General features: G+C 39.2%; 2 protein-coding genes across 4 annotated transcripts; one reads left to right on the top strand and one right to left on the bottom strand.

Annotated features, from left to right (window-relative positions):
* Nucleotides 1-5,199: 5,199 nt before the first annotated feature.
* LOC147291498 (putative inactive leucine-rich repeat receptor-like protein kinase At3g03770) lies at nt 5,200-10,817 on the top strand. 2 transcript variants are annotated; one of them, XR_015121554.1, is made up of 7 exons: nt 5,200-6,822; nt 7,505-7,635; nt 8,414-8,654; nt 9,120-9,325; nt 9,411-9,467; nt 10,088-10,199; nt 10,437-10,464. XR_015121554.1 is itself a non-coding variant. In XM_086238816.1 (7 exons), exons 1-7 carry the CDS (start codon nt 5,481-5,483, stop codon nt 10,695-10,697), a joined length of 2,343 nt encoding a protein of 780 aa, XP_086094942.1. In that variant the 5' UTR covers nt 5,204-5,480; the 3' UTR covers nt 10,698-10,817. The 2 variants fall into 2 exon arrangements, 1 of the variants encoding a protein (XP_086094942.1); XM_086238816.1 differs by having other exon boundaries at nt 5,204-6,822; nt 9,418-9,467; nt 10,437-10,817.
* A 1,552-nt stretch (nt 10,818-12,369) lies between these two features.
* ALA1 (aminophospholipid ATPase 1) lies at nt 12,370-19,975 on the bottom strand. Of its 2 annotated transcripts, XM_086238815.1 has the most exons (8): nt 17,840-19,975; nt 17,438-17,744; nt 16,538-17,246; nt 16,330-16,453; nt 15,985-16,204; nt 15,038-15,496; nt 13,039-13,262; nt 12,370-12,724 (listed from the first exon to the last, which is right to left on the bottom strand). In XM_086238815.1, the coding sequence occupies exons 1-7, from the start codon at nt 19,446-19,448 to the stop codon at nt 13,043-13,045; spliced, it is 3,648 nt and encodes a 1,215-aa protein (XP_086094941.1). In that variant the 5' UTR covers nt 19,449-19,975; the 3' UTR covers nt 12,370-12,724; nt 13,039-13,042. The 2 variants fall into 2 exon arrangements, with proteins under 2 accessions (XP_086094941.1, XP_086094940.1); XM_086238814.1 differs by lacking the exon at nt 12,370-12,724 and having other exon boundaries at nt 12,767-13,262.
* Nucleotides 19,976-22,242: the final 2,267 nt, after the last annotated feature.

The raw sequence follows: 22,242 nt of genomic DNA, 5'->3' as shown, positions 1-22,242 counted from the left end.
ATCTGCGCGAACGCAGAGTGGTAGAGGATGTTGACTGAGCTCCCTCCATCGACGAAGGAACGCGCGATGGTTGTTCCGGCCACCTCAGCCACTATGACGACCGGATCATAGTGGGGGAAGATGATCTCGTTTGCCTCGTTTGGCTCAAAGGTGACCGGTGCCCAGTCCTTCCGCTGTCTTTTGGAAGTGCTGGGCTGACCCGCCTGGATCGACAGGGACTCGTGTGCTTGAGCCGCCTGTCTGACATACTCCTTCTGGGATCGGTTCGAGTTCCCCACGAAGGTTGGTCCCCCCCCGATCGATCCGATGGCAGCATCCTGGACCTCGATGGTGTTGGTGGGCTTCTTCGGCGCGGCCTTGGGTACCCTAGGCCCACCGGCCAGGAATTGATTGATCTTACCCGCCCGGGCAAGAGTCTCAATCCCGTCGCGGAGGGCGTAGCAATCACCCGTGACGTGGCCGTGATTGGAATGGTATTTGCAGAAGACGTCCTCCTTGATTTTGTCTGGGGGTGGTCCCTTGATCTCCCTTGCGACTGGGAGTTGGTCCTTGACCTTGGAGTAGATTGTCTTCAGACCGGCGTTGAGGGGAGTGTACTCCGTGTACTGGACAAACTTGGGTCCCTTGCCCAGAAGTTGGCGTGGCTCCTCGGTCCTGGTCTTCTTGGGTTGGACCTGGGGTTTGGGACTTGCGACCTCTCCCTCCTTCCTCTTGGCCGAGGTCGGCCTGGGATTCAGGGCCTCCACCTGAGCATCCCACTCCTCAGCCCGCGCCCACTTAGTGGCTTCGGCAGAAAGCTCATCGTAAGTGGAGGGAGGATTCCTCATCAAGTGGGAACGGAGTCCCCCGGCGTGCAGGCCTTGCATGAGGGCATTCTTAGCTGACCTATCGTCGCAATCGTCGCACTTCGTATATTCGATGTTGAAGCGGATCAGATAGGCCTTGAGGCTCTCCCCCTCCTGCTGCTTGATGAGCGACATATCGTTCAAGTTGTAGAGTCGTTCGGATACAACCCGATATCTCGCCAGGAAGGCCCTCCGGAGGTCGGAGAAGGAGTCGATGGAGTTCGGTTGGAGGGTTCGGAACCAACCCCGAGCCGAGCCCTTCAAGGTCGAAGGGAAAATTCTGCACTTCGTGGCTTCAGATGCCTGGCGGGCCTCCATGGCGTATCTGAAGCTGTCAAGATGGTCGTAGGGATCCTTGGTCCCGTCATACTGATCCATCTTGGGGGGCTTGGTGTCGCGGGAGACCTCAGCATCCATGATTCTGCTGGTGTACGGGAGGGGAAGTTCCTCCCCGTGGTCGGCTCTACCGGTATACCCCCTGGAGACCTCGACATGTCCGAGCCGATCGTGGACGCTTCGGATCTGGTCCTGGACCAAAGTCCGAACAAGATTTTCCACATTGGGCGGGGTCGGCTCGGCCGCATTTTCCCCTGAGCACTCGGCCTGGTTGCCGAGTCTCTCACTCACCGGCTGACGAGTGAGCCTCTCGCTTGCCGGTTGTCGATCCGACATGATCATGGTGGACCCCAGTCGGTCGCTCACTGATCGCCTCCCCGAGTAAGTTCCTGATGGGGAAGGATCCTGACTGGCGATAGGGCCGAGTCTATTCCGAATCGGGCCCCTGGTTTCGGCCGAACCGGCAGGACTGTTGGCCCCCAACCTTGATTGGGCCGGGGGTTGTCGATTTGTGTTCGGGTCGGCACGGTCTCCGCCCGAATTCCTGGGGGCACGTTTCCCGAAAGCCGCCTGTTTTTGCTGAAGAAGACGGTGGGCGTTCAGGCATTCGGCCTGTTCGGCCGGGGGCATGTCCTCGAAGCCCGGGAAGACGTGATCCGATTCCTGCTGATCGGTCTGGTCGTTCGGCTCGGCAGGAGTGCTTTGCCGAGAAGGAGACGGCGAAAGGACCTCCTGCTCGGTTCGGGTCCGGCGTGATCGGAAGCCCGATCCCCCACTATTCTCAAGTTGAGCACGGTGGCGTGCAAGTTCCCCGGCCAGCTCGGCCTGTTTTGCGAGCAGCTCGTTATTCTGCTTCAGGAGTGCATTCTCAGCGGCCAGATGTCGCTGACTCTCCTTAAGGAGTTTGTGAGCGGCTCGGATCTTGGAGGGACCTTTGGACTTTGGCGTCCTGGGGAGTTGTGCTCCCCTCGTTTTCTCAGGTGTCTCAGGCTGATGCTGTTCATCATTCTGAGACGCTCCTGAAGAAGAACTGGTGTCCCGAAATATGGTAGTCATGATGACTTGCGTGGAGGAAGAGCTTAGCGTTTGCGGTGATGAACACAACGGCTGAAGTCAGCTTCCCACAGACGGCGCCAATCTGTTGATGCAAATTCTCGTAAGGTAGATGCAACAACTTAGATAAGTTGACCTGGCTGATCAGGTGCTTTGTTGGATGATGAAGTGGATGCTGGTTGAGATCTTCCTGTAGACAAAACAAGATCAAAGGAGATGGACCGGTGTGGTACCAGCCAAACACACTCCGATGATGAAATCAGTGATGATGTTTGATGGTGGGTGAGGAAGAACAAAGGAAGAACTTGGGAGAATGGGAAGAACAAGGCAAATGTTCTGGGTTATTCTCAGCAAGTTGGGTAGGCTTTTTTTTGTAGAAGGGAATGCAAGTGTTTTTGCGTGTATATTGGTGGATTGCTAGGTGCCCCATTTTGTGCATATGACTTGGTATATATATAAGCAAAGGAAACCTTAATGAGCAAGATACCTGCATGTGAATGAATGGTTGCCAAAGACCCACGCACCTGGTCAGACCTAGTTGCATGCTCAGCTGCTTGCTTCCTCAGCATTCAATGCTGCATTGAATGCTGCATTGAATGCTCCATTAAATGCAAGGTTGGAAGGTTCAGGTAGACTGCTCCAACATTCATGAATGCAGGCCTGATATTCTATCTGTCAGAAGAATGTGTCAGGTGCATTTAAGTGTGGCGGTTCGTCCCAGCGTGATCTTCCTGGGAATGGCGGCGGAGAGCCGAGCCGAGCCGATACGAACATATGTTCCCATGCGAAGACACGAAGTCCATATGTGGTCGGATCGGGCATGGGACTCCAAGCCGAGCCGGTCCATAGATTGGAGTCTTTCCGAGCCCTAACTGGTCGACGCCAGAACTCGGAAGGAAGCCATCTCGTGTGCCGAGCCGAGCCGAGCCGGGATGATCGTGGGAAGATGGACACTCGATCCCAAGGAAGATCATCGGTTCGGCTCGGACCGAACAAGGAGGGGCGGTGTGGAGATCCGGTCTGAGCTGGTAGAGGAAGTGCTGATCAGTGATGACGTGGAAGTCAAAGTTTGACCACTGAGAATCAACTCCGAGGTGGATGTTTGACCAGCCACGTGTCGAGCTGTGATTGGCTGTTCGGGTCGATGTGGGTTTTCCCACAAACAATAATCTATTTTTCTTTGGCACTTGGGTCATGCAGAGAAGCTCTCAACTTCAATACGCCATTACTACTTTTGAGGACTTCCTAATTTATTATTCTTGGGTCATGCAGAGAAGCTACTTTTGATGAAGATGCCCATATGCAGTGCATTAATTGCTTATCTACTTCATGTGAACTGTATGGACCATGGACTCTGCTTAATTACTAGCTTTCTTTTCTGACCAAAAAAAAATTACTAGCTTTCTTTGGTGTAATTTAGTCGAAAAAAACTTGCCTGCAACGGTACCATTAAGGTGACATCCCAGTACAGAAAGAAGGGTGGGCATCAGTGGAACCCACCCTTTGCTTAACCTTCTCTCTGTATCGGGATGCCACCTCAATGGCACTGGTGCAAATAAGTTTTTCTCAATTTTGTCTGCTTAGAGCATCACTGATGAATGAGACAATTGATGGGGCAAAGTTTATTTATAGTGCCATATTAGATTTTGGACTCTAAATAAATAGAGCAAATCAAATGTTAAATTTAACCTAAAAGAAAAATAAGGTATATTTAATCCAAGAGGAAATTACAGATTTGGTCAACTTATTTTATACCTAGTTTAATTTTGGTCCACGATTTTTTTTAAGTTCTGTTTTGGTTCACCAATTGTTTTATTTATTTAATAAAGGTCTAAATTTGTGACTTTAAATTCTTTGAGTTGTGTTTTCTTCAATTATAATTGAAGTATAAATTATATTTCATCATTTCTTAGTCATAAAAACAAATTTGGAGTATTAGAATCTAAAAGAATTGAGATTGAGTGAAGTTTGAAAAATTGGCAGTTTCGGGTACCCTACTTTGGGGTCAATTATCTTGAGTTTTAGAACTCCAATTTGAATGATCTTTATATCGTTGTAAAGAAGAAATGTATAGCTTTAAAACAAATATATGTTTGCTAAATTTGGGTGAGATTTGATAGGGTAAAAGACATGCCAAATTTGAGAAAACAAATCTGAACGTTTATTGAACAAGTGAAACAATTAGTAGACTAAAACAGAACTTAAAAAAGATTGTGGACCAAAATTAAATTAGATATAAAATAATTGGACTAAATCTGTAATTTTCTCTTTAACCCAATATCAAACTAGAGCAAATTGAGCCTCACTTACTATTCAACTAATAAAATAATTTAATATTTTTATTATTTCATTAATTCCAATAAAGTAACTTTTATTAAATTAATAAAATAATGTTTGCTCTAAATATTTATCTTATTCATTGGAGTGACAAACTTTTAAAATAACAAATTTTTATGTTAAAATGCCACATTAATTAGTAAAGGACATTTTTAGCTTATGTATTTGCCCATTCTTTGGTGATGCTCTTATCTTATGCTTATTCTCTTTTATATGTTCAATTTTCAGATGGGAATAGAATGAAATTTTTTTTTGTGTAACACTAATACTACGTGATGTTATCAATTAATTTTAATTATAATTATTGTTTAGGATTTAAAATTTTAGATATTTATAATTTTACATGTACTATAATTTGAGGAGATTAATAATATTATACTATCATGTAATATTCAGATCACAATAAAAAATTGATTGGGATAGAGGAGGCAAAGAGCGGTTTAAATTATTGTTGAAAAGAGAAGCCCTATGTTTTCAGACCCATGAAGTGGAATTATTTAAGATAGAATCTAACAAACAGTAGCTAGGTGGTACAGAAGTACTTTACATAATTAGCACACTAAGTAGTTGGGTTCAGAACTTTAATTAGCAAACAGGACCCATAAAAAAAATCAACAAACTGAGAAACTATTTTAAAGGGCTAATAAGTCAGTTTGATGCAATTGAAACTGTCATCATATTTGCTAGCAAAATCTAGTTTTCTCATTCCCCAAAATCTGGGTTTAAGCTTTTCTACAAGCCAAGAACTGAGTATAGCCCTGAAAAGAAGAATCATAGAAGGCAAAATAACAAAGAGCAACAAGGGGAAACAAAGATTCAGTAATTTCATTTTATCAGTGGTACTGTTTCTTCAGCTTGGGTCTTGTACTTCTTTAAACCTCACAGAAGACTCATCTAACCATTTCATTAATGGTTGCAATGGAAAAACCAGCTTATCTTCTTCTGTTGATAGTTTTCCTTTCTGTCCATCACTCAAACCAACTACAACCCTCCCAGTCACAAACCCTTCTGAAGATCCAGCAGCTTCTCAACTACCCACCAGCCTTAACCAGGAGATTCAACAACAGCAGAGACTTCTGCAACATTGAACCAACCCCATCTCTGACTCTTTCATGTTATGAAGGCAACATAACCCAACTTCACATTACTGGCAATGGGTTTCCTCCACTGCCTCATGATTTCTCTGCACACACTTTCATTGCTACTCTTGTTGGCCTACCAAGCTTGAAAGTACTTTCTCTGGTTTCTCTTGGTTTGTGGGGGCCAATGCCTTCTACTATTGGCCATTTATCTTCACTGGAGATACTCAATGTAAGCACAAATTATTTGAGTGGTTCCATCCCACTGCAAATTTCATCTCTGAGGAACCTTCAGACACTCATTCTTGACCATAACAAGTTCACTGGCCAAGTTCCAATTTGGAAAAGTTCACTACCAGTGTTGTCTGTGCTAAGTTTGAAACACAATATGCTCGATGGGTCTCTGCCACTTTCTTTGGCATCTTTGCAAACCCTCAGAGTTCTCTCCATCTCAAACAACTACTTTTCAGGGGAAGTGCCTGATCTTACCAACTTGACAAACTTGCAAGTTCTTGATTTGGAGGACAACTATTTTGGGCCTCATTTTCCCAGTTTGCCTAACAAGTTAGTCACCCTTGTGCTCAGAAAGAACAAGTTTCGCTTGGGAATCCAGACTGCTACATTAAGCTCCTGTTATCAGCTTCAGAAGCTTGACATATCATTGAATGGATTTGTAGGGCCATTTCTGCCATCATTATTGTCACTGCCTTCCATTAGTTATCTTGACATTGCTGGAAATAAATTCACTGGGGTACTCTTCCAGAACATGTCTTGCAATGCTGAGCTTGCTTTTGTCAATTTGTCCTCAAATCTTCTGACTGGGGCCTTGCCCACTTGTCTGAAAATGGATTCAAAGAGCAGGATTATTCTGTATTCTGAGAATTGTTTGACACATGAAGATCAGAAGCAGCACCCTTCTAACTTGTGCCACAATGAAGCTCTGGCAGTGCAAATACCGCCTACTAAGGAAAAGCATAAGAGACCTCATTCTAAACAAGTTGTTGCATCAAGTGCAGTACTGGGAGGTCTTGTGGGTGCAATTGCAGTTGTTGGTGTAGTTTTCATGGCTGTTAAGAGGTTATATGGCGAGCACACCGTCAAAACTCCACAAACAAGGTTAATTACAGACACCGTGTCAGCAGTGAACACAGCTAAGCTACTCTCAGATGCAAGTAAGTCCAACATTTCCTTCCTTTCCATCATTTGTATGATGAGGAAAAGGATTTCCTTTTTGCAGTTGTTTCTTTGGAACCAACTTTTCCTGCTCTCTTTCATGTACAGGGCTTAAGGCTTATTCTTCAGATGAAATTTAGAGTTTGGAATAAAAATATAAAGAAAATAACGACTTAAATTAGCAAACTTTCCATGTGGTGTTATTTTTATTTTTGAGTAGCATAAAAGTTTGAAATTATGGAGAAGTCCAAGAACTACCACTTACAAAAAAAAATTTCCAATAACTATATTGCTAGCCAATTTGGACAAGGAAATTTGAAGTTACAGAAAAGCTCATATTAGTTTACTTTAGAGTCTTTAGGTTAGAAAAAAGATACAGAGCTTTTTTCTTTTTCCACATTGCATATCCAGATATATGGAGAATATGGTAAATCTTGTTCGGTTGGATGTTCTTTAATTTAAAATGACACACTTTTACATGCTCAATCAGCGATTTACAATTCGTGAATCATCCTAAGACGCATTTTGATTTTCATTAATCATGTATCAACTATTGAATTCTGGCTTATTATACATTAAGGCAAGGAATCTTTCTTTCTCAATTCAAAGTTTGGGAGAAGATAAATAGATTAGCATTACCACTTCTTGGTAATGGCACTATAATAAATCCTTTCTTTGCAGAATATATATCAGAAACAATGAAGATGGGAGCTAGCCTTCCTGCTTATAGAACTTTTGCTTTGGAGGAGCTAAAGGAAGCTACCAATAACTTTGATGACTCAACATTACTAGGTGAAGGTTCACATGGTCAGGTATGCATTCTTTATAGTTACAAAACGTACACAAAACCGTATGCACAGATAAATCTTAGAATAAAGAAAAAAAAAAAAAAACATTAAAAGTGTAAAGGGAACAAAAAGCTAATCTATGAAAGAGGTAGCAGAACCACATCTAGTTCATTCAAGTAGCCTTCTCTTGAGTATGCTTCCGATATAGGCATGCTGGACACATTCACCTTATTGAATTCAACACATGTCAAATTAGGTTACTTTATGTCCTTCTTGCTGTCCATTTAACATAGATTAAGATATGCTATTGTGTTTCAGAAAGTTATCAGTCTTTGAAACCCAAACAAAATATTCTCATATTTTCTTGAGTTTGTATCACCTAGATCAACCTTTTCAATAATTAAATCCAAACCTGAATCGGTACACAATGTGAACTTTGCAAGAGTGGGTAAAACTCTACCTGTTGTGAAAAGATCCACATGATTCACTAAAAAACTCCAGGATAGTCTGCCATTCATTGATGTTATACCACCAGATAGATTATCTTTCTTCTCCACAAAATTTCTTGAAGGTCCTCATCACCTCGTATGCATATTTGAATAGTTGATTGAAAATCTGCCATGTCCATTAGTGTTAAAAAAATGGCCCAAAACTTGACTGATATGGTTTGTTCAAGAAATCCTTAGAGTTTTCAGAATACTATGGTGAGGTGAATGTTTCATAGTCTTTATGATCTAATTAAATGCAATTTTTAAGTCACTGCTTCCCAATAATTTGTCCTTTTCTGTTACAATTATGCCAGATATATAGAGGGAAGCTCCCTGATGGAACACTTGTTGCTATAAGATGCTTAAAAATGAGGAAGAGGCATAGTCCCCAGGTCTATACACACCTCATTGAGCTGATTTCAAAACTGAGACATAGTCATTTGGTTAGCGCGCTTGGACATTGCATCGAGTGCCATCCAGATAATTCAGGCGTCAGTAGAATATTTCTTATATTTGAGTTTGTTCCCAATGGAACTCTACGAGGCTGCATCTCTGGTAAAGTTATTGTCCTACTTGCTTATACTGCTAACCAGAAAAATGGGTTTCATTTGCAATTACTTTATAGTTTATTCCATGAAGGTCTGAGCTCCTCCTATGACCCATTGTTTTGCTATTGAGAGAAAGTCGTTGCAGATTAAGATGATATCCCATACTCATTACTTAATGCATGTGGAACCAAGACAAATCAGTCTTTTTGTTGGTTATAGTATTCTGTGAAATCTAAGGCATCAGAAGCCAAATAACATTTTTTCTTTTCAATAATCTTAAAAAACTTCCAGAAGAAGATTTCTAGGTGAGACCTATTGAGTTGTTCAACATGTATTCATACATACCATATAGGTTGAGATGGAGAGTCGTCCTTTACCCACTGGTTTCTGATGCATCTTTGTTTGATTCTCTCCCTAATTATTTTGGCATTTTCAGCAATTGAATATTTATCCCTAACAATAAGTTTGGCAGAAGCACCTCCAAGACGAAAGCTTACTTGGGCGCAGAGAATAGTAGCGGCAATTGGAGTTGCAAAGGGCATTCAGTTTCTGCATACAGGGATTGTTCCTGGTGTAACATCAAATAATGTGAAGATAACAAATGTGTTATTGGATCACGATCTTCATGTAAAAATAAGCAGTTATAACATGCCTCTTTTAGCTGAAAATAGGGGAATGGTAAGGCATAACAAGATATATATCTATTTCGGTGAATGAATTCCAACTAGAGATTGTTCTCAGAGTTAACTTTTGTTTTTGTAAGCCTTCAGGTTGGCACTATAGTTTCTTCTCCCGCACTGAAAGGAAGCGTTCAAGCTAGGTAATAACATATTAGCTTTGGCTTCATTGAATATGTAGTATGGCTACACTATTATATTTCCAACTGAATGCCTTTTTGAATTTATGCACAAATGACTAAGTCAAGAAATTCCACTATTTGGTGTTGAGTCTAGAAATCCTTCAGCATGAAGCTCTTTTTCCACAAAATTATAAATTACTCTTTCCAAAAAGCCTCAAATTTAAGTTCCTTTCGGAATTCATCTTGACTGCCTTCCTGTTAATAGTATTAATGTCATTCAGGTTTAGTTACTGATAATAATTAACAACAATGGGACCATCTTAAATGAAGTTCCTCATCGTTGAGTCTACCTCTAGTTTTAAAGAAATGCATTACTCTGTCATTTCTGGTTTTCCCAACTTCATTTCAGCTATGTTATTGTCTGGTAAAATTCTGTCATTACACTGACAGTGCTAAATTAATGCCAACAATCTGGATCAGTAGGCCTTCCATTTCCTTGTAAAGTGTTTCAATATCTCACAAAACTTTTAAAAGCTTTTGTATACTTTGTCTTTTGGTGATAGTTTAATTAAATTAAAAGAAAAAACACACACGCACGCATTTATACTGGATTGTTGTGTTAATTACTATGAATGTTGCAGGGTCAAACATGAGTGTAAGAATGATGTTTATGACATTGGAGTAGTCTTGCTAGAAATCATTCTGGGGAGGCCTATCATGTTCCAAAATGAAGTTGGTGTTTTGAAAGACCTTGTGAGTGTTTTCTCTTAAATCATTGGTTCCTTTCATTTCCTCCGAAACTCTTATATATATTAGCACCAGGTTGCTACTAATTTAGCTCCCAATTAGAAAATGGGTGCCCCCATGACCAAGACCCGAGAACATAGAACATGTGCTCAAAGCTAAACCCAGCATTAGTTTCATTACTGTGAACCATAAAAATTGCTTTCTCCTACTAAATCTAACAATTTGCTTTTGGTTCTTATGCAGGTTCGAGTAAGTTTAGTGACCGATGACTTAGCTCGAAGGAGCATTGTTGACCCAGCAGTGCAAAAGGAGTGCTCGGATGAATCGTTGAAGACAATGATGGAGATATGTCTGAGGTGTCTGTCCAATGAGCCAGCTGACAGGCCTTCTGTTGAAGACATTCTTTGGAATTTGCAGTTTGCAGCACAGGTTCAGGATTCAGCAGGAGAAGACTACTGTCTGAATAACCAAGACGCACACCTCTCACCAGACCAACAAGTTTGACTTCAAACTTCTGATCTTCTTATGAAATAGTAAGCAGTGTATGTAATATACCATACAAGATGTATAAGCTCTGTAATTACTCATGTGGCCACCTTTTATTTATTTATTTTTATTTCCATCTGATAAGCTCCAGGGTCCAACAAGCCCAACAAAATTAATGTATGTTTCAATAGGTTGCAGTTGCACTACTTCAAACCAAAGGAACTTAATTTCCAGTTACAGACAGCTATTGTCCTCCTTTTGAAAAATTTGCATCGATTGTTCTAACACTCTCAGTAAGTGTTTGAATGCTCATGAGAGTGTTTGAGCACTTTTCTTTGTCACTGCAGTGTAGTTGCAGCAGATATAACGAGAGATTGTCTTTTTTTTTTTGGTTACATTAGAGGGAATCGGATTTTGGACCTAGCTTGATTCTAATTTTTATCATATCCATTCTTACCATTTAGGCTAACTCTAAAGACTTACGAGGGCCTTTCTTTTGTGGGAGCTCCTAAGCTCAGCCATTGGATCATTCTAGTAACTGAGATTAAAAGAGCCAAATTAAACCAAATGTATATCTATGATAAAAAAGAAACACAGGGTATCACCAAATAGAAAAACAGCACCCATAGAGAATTGAAAAATTATAGGTATAACCAATATGTATTTATATTAATAGAGTATAGTATTAATAACATCCACTTATATTATAACACATAGACGAGTTATACCACGTGTTAATATATCGGTTATATAAAATAATTTCTCCATAGAATTAACATCTGCATAGAATTAACAAAAAACTCCATCAGTCCACTTCACCTTCAAGTTTTAGATACATGGGGAAAGTCAATCTGAGAAGCGAAGAAGATATAATAGAGAACTTTTAGAGACAAAAATTCCAAATTGCTTCAAGCTTCTCTTGTTAGGATTTTTTCCCCAAAGTCTCCACAAGTTGCTTGAACTTCGGGAGTGTTTCCAGGATTTTGGTATAATCTTCAATTGGTGTTATTTGCAAAATTGACTTTGGAGTTGAATAAATTTTTCCAGGAAATGCAACTTGGCCCTACATTGCACTTGAAAATGAAATTTAGTTCTTTCAATTATCTATGATCAAACAGATTTGGTAAAAATCTAGAAAAGTGGTGATGAGTTATATAGAATTGGAGCTTCCACAAATTTAGTTCTTTTAGGGAGAAGGAGATGTTGGGTATAGTAGGAATGTGAGATGTTGGGTAAGGAAAGTAAATCTAATGTTAGTGTAGGGTATAATAGGAAAGTGGGTTGAGTACAGTGGATAAATGAAGAAAAAATAATGTAAATGTAGGGTATAGTTTTTTGGTAAGGAAAAAAGATTATTGAATACGAATAGAATTTACAATGATTTTTTTGGATTATTTGATTGTGTTAGAATATGTTTTGGCATAGTAAGGGGATTTATGAATTTAGGGTTTACCATTTATAGGTTATTAGGGATACAAAGGTGTGACTCCAGTGCAAAAGCGCAACGACAATGGAGAATCCCTTGATTGTTATTAATATGGTACCACGCAACCAGCCATAGGTTTGCTTCCCATAACAACTGAGACCAGGAATCCTTTTATTATTCTTTTTTTTTTTTTGGGTGGTTGCGCAGTGATAGAAAAATTCTAGGAATCTAGTAGCAACCCAACCCCCACTGGATATGTAAAGGCTAGTCTCACTCTACAGTGTATATTACGAAGCGACCAATGCAATGACCTCAAATAAACTTTCTGTAATAGGTGGGATTATGGTGCATGTGTGATATGAATTTGGATCCTTTCCTTATCTTGGTAATCCTTGGTTTTCAATCTAAATCATTCGTTAGAAATTCAAGGTTTTCCCATCTTGTTTAGAGTTGGATAGTAAAACTCAAAAACACATAAACCATTGGATTTTAAGTATACTGCTTAGATTAAAAACCAAAGATTATGAAAACGAGGAGAGGATCTAGATCCATTCAAACAGTACATGAAGCAGCTAGCTCATTTACACCAAGCCGGAATTCAACTGGTACAGCGCTAACCCTGAAGAAAATAAATTTGTCAAGCAAAGACAACCAGAAACTCTTGGTCAAACTCTTTTGTGGTAAGGTTCATGTAACAAGTGTCTAATTCTTTTCTCTTTTAATAAGGCTAATTACACTGAATGAATCTCATGAGATACAACAAAAACAAAATGGGAACACAAAGTATAAACCTAGAAGGCTAGAACTACAAACTCTATCCTTCGGATAGCAAACAATGAAAATGAGGCAACCAAGAGAGAGATACTCTGAAGCAGCCTAAAGAATAACATATAATTACAAAAGAAAAACGGAGTCGCAACAAGGTGACATCACCTCATCATCTCCTTGGGGGATCCATGATAGGATTCATTTCTATTTGTACAGGGCTGAACATTGTTGGATTGCCAAACCTCTCAGCTTCTCTTGCAATCTGAACGTCACAAGGACTATAGTACTGATACAGAAACTTTACAACAAAGCGGGGGGTGAGTGCTGCTATGATGGTTGCAAGCAAGCATAGCCAAAATGGTGCAGTCTTCATAACATGAAAAATGGCCCTGTCAAATTATAATGGAGTTGCAAGGATTAGTATATACATATGCAGGTACTATATATTTTAGTTTAATCCATGTGTCATGTATGGAGCTTCTCAATCATGCAACAAACTTGTTGACGGTTGTAATATTCTGATTGGCGATGGCTATTTCTCATATATGGTTTCTGTGCTCTTTCTGGGAGAAAGGAAAAGAACTGAGATCATGTTCTACCACCAGAGCTGCGGTTATGAGCTCATTGACTTTCTCAGCACATATGTTTAAGGGGTACTAAACAGTAACTTAAATATGTAGGAAAATGCAATTGGGATCAGTTATAATTTAATACCAAGATGCCATTTTCAGTTTCCTTTCTCTTATTTTTTCTGGGAGTGGGGTTATTATGAGAGAGAAAACCAAGGCTCTATTATCGTCAGGAGAGACACGTCTAGGACTCTAGGGCTCAAGTATTGTCCCAATACAAAAATGGAAGGGAAATAAAGGTGTTCAAGAGGTAGAATACATGCTTACAAAATTAATAGAAACTTGAAGATTTGTCAAGGCTGCAGAATAAAGTAGCAACAATGCAAGACAGGTTTCCATACACTAATCAATAAACACGAGCTACTGTCACCCAACCCCAAAAACATCTGCCCTATCTAAATCAAAATGCACCTGACCAAAATACTAGCTATCTAAACTTCTTTATGGAACCACCTTCAGGTTTTGACTGCCTCCTATGGATAGCAGATAGAGTGACTTGAGTGTAACTAGGAAAACTTTAAAGATCGACTAAGATAAAGGTCATTAACTTTAAATATAATTCTACATAGATCCAATAGTTGAAAATATAGGAAAATTAATTAACCATATGTACTTGGGATAAATATTTTCTATAAAGGATGGTTATTTTGGGAATTAATTGTGGAGGTTTGAGTACTAAATTTTCTTTTTATATATTGATTGTGTGCCTATGTTGCAAAGAAACACTTTGACTTGATCCTTTGCTGAAACTAGTAAGCCATCATGAGACACATTATATCCAATTTTATGGTGTGTTCTTTTTTTTTTTGTTTTTTGTTTTTTTCCCTCAGTATTGTGAGCTATTTGCACTTGCATTAATTGAATGAGCTAAGGAGTTGGAGACGACAAATTTATCATGAAACCTAACCTTTCCGTTGATGTGGACATCATTAACAAGCCATTTAAGGTTTACCAACGAAGAAGAGGGAAGAAAAGATCATCTAATTCAACTCTATCTTTGTGGTTGGATTAGTTTTCTGAACTGTTTGTTGCATGTGTTGTTTTTTTTCAGTTTTCTTATTTCAAGAAGGATTTGGTTTGATTTCCTATTTTCATTAGGATTGACTTTGGTTGGATTTCCTTTTTTTTTTATAGGGATTGACTTTATTTTCCTATTTCTAGTTGGATTAGGATTTCTATCCTAGAATAGGTTGCTTTACTATTTTCAGTCGGGTTTGTAGTCTTTATAAGACCTCTTTGTTCCTCTTGGAGGACAGATTATTGAGTAATAAAATTTTCAGAATTAGATTTCCTGCGATGGGACTGTTTTTGGTGTGAAGCCAATCTTTGGTGTGAAACCAAGGCTGGGTGTGAAGCCCCTGGAGTAATTCCAGTTATCTTTTTGTTTCTGTTTGCCGTGTTTTGTTTCCTCTAGTTTATCTAAACCCTGCTGCCCAACCCCATTCTACATCATCCGTGCATTATGTGACATGAAATACAACATAAATGGTTGCCACTGCATCTTATGGGGATTACTACTAAATTGGAGAGCTTACCAGTAGCCAACGAGTGAAGGTATAGCATCAATGACAATGACACAAATCCAAGTCGCAATTGTAGATCCCCAAATGGCTGCATGTGTAATCCAATTCCACCGGATAACATCCATAGCCAAGTGTAAATTAACCAAAATAACCACTGAAAGTGTCCAAAGATCTCCTATACTTGATGTATCGATGGTGCTGCCCCAATATGCAAAGAGAGGGATAAAGAAGACAGCCAGACTTTGCCACAATGTGTCAACCATCGCCAGCCAAAATAATTTTGAGTTGTAGCTCTCTTGTCTGTGCCCAGCTCCATATAGCTGAGGATATGTTAGAAGGGTCCTTCTACTAAGATCCTTGTCAAGAATCCCAACAATGATTGTGGGTAATGCAGTATAGATTATAGAATACAACATGCTGCTCCATTCAGTAATTGCTGTTGTCAAAGTAAAAGAAGTAAAGAGCACATACCTACAAAGAAGACATGAAAATATAAGTAGCTATAATAGGCAACATACTGATTCTTCTTTCTTTCATTTTCCTCTCCTATAAATTAAATCCCATTATAATTGACAGCACGATTCAAGCATCAAATATAACACATAGACAATCTGGACAGAGATCTAGGTTTGACCTCAAATTAGATCTAGCTTCAACTTCAAATGTCAGTTCAACCAGATTTGTGCCCATGACATTAGATTATTGGTTTTCTATAATGGAAGTCAAAGATATTTTCCCCCTCAATGACTATGATTCCAAACATAGATAACCATGAGTAATCCTCCCTAATTTTCTCTTTCTTTTTACTTTTACTTTAAAAAAGAAAAAAAGGAAGCAGCTTAAGACAAAGGTTCAGAATTGAAGTCTGCAGAACAACTGGAAGTTATTAGCCCATTATATGCATGTGGATTAATTTTATGCATGAATTGAAATTTTACATCCGACAAAGAATTACTCACCAAAATAAAATAAGAACAAACACCGCATTCCTATAAAAGTTGTATAATATCATGTATCCCATTCGTTGGTAATTCCAATGCCCGTGTACCAATAAAAGGGGAACTAAGAATCTGAACTGCCCCATTGCAAAATCTGATGCCATGACAGCTTGTCGACCCTCTTGGCCACTGATGCCGACTCCCACATCAGCCATTTGGATCATTGAAACATCATTAGCACCTATTAATATTCCAAAAGAAATTTTGAACATCAACACAAAAGCAAATGAGAGTGGGCATAAGCAAATTTAGGTATTTGGAAGCATAAGGTACTTATTTAAATTAAGTCAACAAATTAATAATTACCATCCCCAATGGCAAGCGTCATATCAGCAGTCCTGTTCTTCACAAGGGCAACAATTCCAGCCTTTTGCAAAGGAGCCACTCGGCAACAAAGCACCACAGAACATTTACTGGCTAGTTCAAAAATCTGCCATAAAATATAACTTAGATCAGCATATAAGACATCATCGAGAAATTTAGAAACTATACAGGTAGATCTAGAAGCAATTACCTTTTCCTCAAGTTCACTGTCAAGAATATAAACAAGGCTGGTACCATCAATAATTAAAGCTAATGAAGTTACACCATCTCCAGAACTTCCTCCGGTAGCGTGTGTGTCCCCAGATACTGTCACGAGCTTCTTAGACATGAGTATGGCATCTTCTAAACTTCTTTGACATGACACCTTAGAGCTGCTGTTAATAATAATCTGGGTCATCTTGCGTGTTAGAAGCTTTGAGGAGTAGCCAATTGATATGGCAGTTTCTTGCTTGTCCCCTGTCAAAACCCATACCTGAATCCCTGCTGTTCTTAGAGAGTCTATGGCTTCAGGCACTCCCTGTTGCAGTTTATCTTCAATACCAGAGGCACCTAGTATGATGAGATTGTTCTCTATGTTGCCAGCAACCTTGCGAAGCAGAGCAGCCCTACCAAATAAAGCAGTGCTTGCTGCCTCAAAAGACGAGTGCCACTGCTCAAATTCTGTAGCGCTCAGTTCTCTCATCCCCACAACAAGCGTTCTCAAACCCAGAGAGGAGTAAGCATGAATATGGGCTTCCGTTGCACGTATAATGTTCAAGTTCAATCTTTTTTCTATTACACTGAACATGGTAGTGTCAGCACCTTTTACAAAGACTTTCACAGTCTTATCAGGGCACCCCAATATAACCGACATTCTTTTCCGGTCACTATCAAATTCATGCAAACCCAAAACACTGAACCTGCACTGCCCGTGAGTGGGAAATTATGAATGAGAGATGATCTTTATTTCTCAAAACGAAGTTCAGCATTAACTGTACTGTACTATAATCACAAAATCACACAAGCATGCTCACACAAAGTAAAAAATATCTATTTATAAACTAATGTATTCATATTGATTAATTAGCCAATTGAAAAATTGTCAAATTACCTTTGCCTTTCTCCTTGGATATCGATAATTATATGACCAGAGGTTCGTTCAATAAGCATAAAACCATAGGCAGCAGCAGCATAAACCAATGCTTGTTCATCTGGAGACTCCCCTTGGTAATCTACTAATTTCACATTTGGATCGGACGTGTCTATAACAAGAGGGACAATGGTATTACAAGCTGCCAATGCAAGGAAGAACTCATGCACATGTTTGCCTTCATTTGTGTCCTTTCCACTTCTTAGTAATCCAAGAAGCTCTGGGTCAGCCTTCACCTTCATCTTTGGCCTCAGAATCTTCCCATCAACTGATACCAAACACGACAAATAATAAATTGGAAAATGGTAAAACAATCGAAAGTATTAATCAAAAGAAAATATTCAAAGAGAAAAGATTTATTACCTTCAACAAAGTATTGCTCCTTTTCAGAACTGTCTTTCCCACCATTATAATCTACCCCCCAAATGCTTGCACATTGAAATTCCATTTTGTTCTCAGTAAGTGTACCAGTTTTATCTGAGAATACATACTTAATTTGCCCTAAATCTTCATTTATATTCAAAGCTCTGCACTGAAATCTTGAATTAGTGGCCTCATCATACATTTGAGAATCTCGGATCATGAAGTAAGCCTGACCCACCCGAACAAGTTCCATAGAAATGTACAACGAGATGGGGATCATGATCTGGAACACAATAATAGACATGAGGAATGTGAAAAGAATCTCTAAAGCCCATCCGTAATAGTTATAATTTTCCACTTTGTCTTTAGAGTAGTCCTTCTTCCTGTAGAAAAGTATGTCATCCAACTCATCATTGTGGCGCCTCAACCAAACAGCAGCACAGAAGGAGACAATTGTACATAAAGCAGCAAGAACCATGGAGAGTATGATGATCTCAAAGTTCATACGGGTCTCGAGACGACTCCTCTTGGATGGGGCTCCAGAGCTGTTGAGCATAACTTTGGTCTCACGACCAGCATATACAACAACCCCAAGGGCCCAATGAGTATTCTTGAGCTCACAGCCTCGTAGTACAATGTTGGAGGGTCCTAGCGACAGCCGTTTCCCATCAACTTCCATGAATGCCTGAAATCCGTATATATTCCTGTTGGGATTCTCACACTTAATCAACCCAATAATCTTCTCCTTCTCAGGCAACTTGGAGAGGGTTTCTTGTTTTGCATACCGAGTCTTCAAATTTGATTCCCCATCTAAATTGATAGTCTGCACATAAGCAACCCCAGTTGGATCACTCGTTGAGAGCAGTACCATATCACAAGGAATACCCTCATTTGCTTCAATTTTGATGATTTCCCCAACTCGGATATCCTTCCATTTTTTTGACTGAAACTGATTATTAACCAAAACTGATGCAAGGCGATTGTTCTCGATTCGGTCAGACCGATGCCGCCTATAGTCCTCATAGGCATCCTTAACTGCAGTTACAAGCAAGACAAATGCTAATGGCAAAATCGAAACTCCCCGGCCAAAAACCGCCAGCTGGGGGAGCTGATTGAGCACAGCAATCACAAGAAAATACAGGTATGCTACCCTATGAAACTGTTCAAACAAATTCCTAGGCAAAAAAGTGATAACTGAGTACTTTGTCGTCCTTATTGAATTCCCCGAAAACTCAAACCTTTCATTCGTCTGGCCAAGATCATCTATATAAATCATCCTTGCATCCTCATCATTCATCTCCTTCTGGGACATGCTGAACGCTTCAGAGTCAGCTCCTCTCGAACCACACCGCACGGGCTTCGATCCCGGATCTCCAAAACTCACTTCCCGAACAGAATTTGTGCCGGAAGCCCTGGATTGAATCGAAGAGATGCTTCTCCGTGAAGAAGAATTGAAGGAGGGCTCAATATTGAGGGAATTCTCAACTGGGTTTTTAGAATCCATCCCGGAACTGGGTTTTGCGAAATCAGAAAAGACAGGTAAAGTAGGGAAGTCTTGGGTATTGGGTGTTCTTGGAGATGGGATCAAAAGAGGCCGCTTTGAGGTCATGATCCGAAGAAGATCAGATCAGATAGACCTCTTGAACAGCATTCAGTCAATAATCAACAAATGCATGGAATACACAGATGGAAAATCGAATCAAAATCGGAATATTTTACAACAACAGCAACAAAATCGAGAAAACAAACAAAACCCAGATACTATTACAACAGCTATATGTGCAAGAGAAGTCAATAGTCAGCTAAACATGCAGAAGATATGGTACATACAAAACTTTGAGAGTGAGGAGTCAGAGAAGCTTTGGTTTTGAGCTTACTCGCTTGCCCACTACGGCATTTTAGAGGTAGAGATGTAGATGATGATGGTGTTATTGCTGTGCTTCAATGGTGGTTGAAGAAGCGTGTGTTTGATGGAGGATAAAGAATTGTTAAAGGTCAAAGGCATGATAGGCATTCTAGAGTTATAGAGAGGGCGGCTATTGCAAGAAATGAGGAACAAGTCGTAATGGGTTGCGACAGCGAACATAATCAAACCCGAAAAATATTAGAAAAAAATTTTCTTCTCCGAGAGAGAGAAAGGAAAGCAGAGAGAGATAGAGAGAGAGAGAGAGAGAAAGAGAGAGAGATGTCCTTTATTTCAAACGTTCTAGAAGGACTGCTGAGGAGGATTTTGATAATTTAATTATTTATTGTTGTTGGTATTAAATTATTAATTAGATCTGATTAGAAATGTGGTGTAGGATGGTGTGGGTGTCTGAATTTGACCGGAGGATCTTTTATTTTCCTCTCAGACACATTGAATCTCTCTTTTCCTTCTTTCCATCTCTCCTCTTTCTTTATCATGAATCAGAATCATGATGGGCTTCAGGCCTTCAACAACAATAACTACAACAACAGCAGACCTGCTTTAATCGAGAGTCCATATCCTTCTTGAAGGGAGGTAGTAAAATTATGAGATTTAAAATTGGAGCTACCTAACAAAGAAATATTATGTCTCAATTTACTAGAGTAAATAGTCATTGGTCTAAAAATTGTAACTTCCATGGATAAAATAAATAGCTGTAGGAAATGATATTTTATTATTAAAAAAAAAATTAAAAGACTTGACACAATCACCAATCTCTTCCTGGCCAGCGACCTCTCACCTATGGTCAATGAGTAAAATTTTGATTTTAAAGAAATTTTGATTAAAATTTTGATTTTGACAAAATTAAACAAAAACGATGGAAATTACTATTAAAATACGAAAATTTTGAATGAAACTTGACCATATGTTTATTTGACATATTATCAACTATATTGATAAAAAACATTGAAAAAACCAAATTATAGAGTATATTTTATATGATATAAGGTAAATATAATGCGCACTAGAGGCAAATACTGTTAAAAAATGGGTCACTAATTAATAATTATATACATAACACCTCAAATTTATTTATATTATAATATTAAATCATGAATTAAATCAAATTTTCTAAACTCCTTAACCCAATAATCAAACACAATCCAAATAGATTGTGAGACCCAGGAATGTTGGTTTATAATTTATTTTGGAGTAAATAGTGGTTTATTAATAATTATCTTGTTAATTTTGAGATATTAGAATTTTTCTGATCAATTTTGGAAGGCAATAAATAAATTTGAAGTCGTAGAAAAATAAATGAATTTTTCTAAACCTTAATACAGTAAACCCTATATATTATATAATCTATACTCTATATTGTTTAGAATATTAGGGTTTAGGCCTTTTAAGGTATTTTTAATTATTTTTTATATAGAAATGTATTAGGGTTTAAAAACAATTAAACGAAATACCAAAATAGCCAAACGAAACCCCAAACCTTTTTTTTTTTTTTCCAATTGCCCAAAGGCCCCAAACCCCAATCAACCCTAAACTTTTTCTTTTCTTTTCTTTTCTTTTCCCTTTTTTTTTTTTTCTTTCCTTCATTTTCCCCGTGACCTCTCTGGTCTTCATCTTCCCTCTCATTACTCCAGTTCGCACTTCTCTTTCTCTCTCCCAGTCTCTCAATCCTTTTTCCCTCCTCCTTCCTCTCTCCTCCCTCCTCCTTCCCCAATCTCCCTCTCTTCCTCATCTCCCTCCCCGATCTCTTCTCTCCCTTCGGCGACGGCGGCTCTGCCTTGTTTTCCCCTCTTTGCCTCCGGTCTCTGCTTCTTTGCCTCCGATATTTTTGCCGAAATTTCTGAAATCTTGATGAAAATATTTTGGCATTTTGATAAAATCTTCCCCTCCCCAAAAAACAAAATTTTCCCACCCTGCCTATGGTCAGCCACCCTTTCAACTTCTTTTTGTTTTTTTTGTTTTTTTCTCTCTTTCTCTCTCCCTCTCTCTCTATATATATTTGAAAATGCCCACGAAAAATATTGGAATTAAGCAGTACTGGCGACTTCTCTAGCCTCCAATCTAGATATGGAGGCGAGGAGAATTCGTCGGCATCCCTTGGGTCCGATTATTTTCATAATCTCGAATCTCCATATAGGAAGCATTAAGAATCCTATGATAGTCAAGACATGCCCAATTCCATTTTTAAAAATACTAATGAATTTAACATTTTGTAACACGTACACTTGCCTCCTTACAGCCTCTTCACATGATAGTCCTATCACATCTAACCACCCCATGCCACAAAGAAGCACTTTGTATGAGAGAAAAATAGTATGTTATATATAAGAACTTAATTAACCAATGCATCGCCTGTATCTGAAAAATCAATAAAAAGCAAGCCACCTACGATTATGGATAAGTGAAACAGTAAGAAATAAACAACTTACAAAGGAACAGTAGCATCAAAATATCGTTTTCAGAATCTCTGCTTCAGGTA

This window comes from Dryas octopetala, chromosome 3, assembly GCF_963921425.1.
Source record: "Dryas octopetala chromosome 3, drDryOcto1.1, whole genome shotgun sequence".
NCBI classification, from domain to species: Eukaryota; Viridiplantae; Streptophyta; class Magnoliopsida; order Rosales; family Rosaceae; genus Dryas; species Dryas octopetala.
The sequence above is the reverse complement of the archived record's forward strand: the minus strand, read 5'-3'. Positions and strand labels throughout refer to the sequence as shown.

Excerpts from the sequence above, each read along its gene's own strand:
- ALA1 (XM_086238815.1), bottom strand. The coding sequence starts at position 19,448 with ATGACCTCAAAGCGGCCTCTTTTGATCCCATCTCCAAGAACACCCAAT. Across the intron at positions 15,497-15,984 it reads TTTGTTCTTATTTTATTTTG|GTATGTGCTCTTTACTTCTT; the intron begins GTGAGTAATTCT and ends TCTTCTTTGTAG. Across the intron at positions 13,263-15,037 it reads CCTTCACTCGTTGGCTACTG|GGCCATTTTTCATGTTATGA; the intron begins GTAAGCTCTCCA and ends ATAATTTGACAG.
- LOC147291498 (XM_086238816.1), top strand. The coding sequence starts at position 5,481 with ATGGTTGCAATGGAAAAACCAGCTTATCTTCTTCTGTTGATAGTTTTC. Across the intron at positions 9,326-9,417 it reads TAGCTGAAAATAGGGGAATG|GTTGGCACTATAGTTTCTTC; the intron begins GTAAGGCATAAC and ends GTAAGCCTTCAG. Across the intron at positions 9,468-10,087 it reads AAAGGAAGCGTTCAAGCTAG|GGTCAAACATGAGTGTAAGA; the intron begins GTAATAACATAT and ends TGAATGTTGCAG.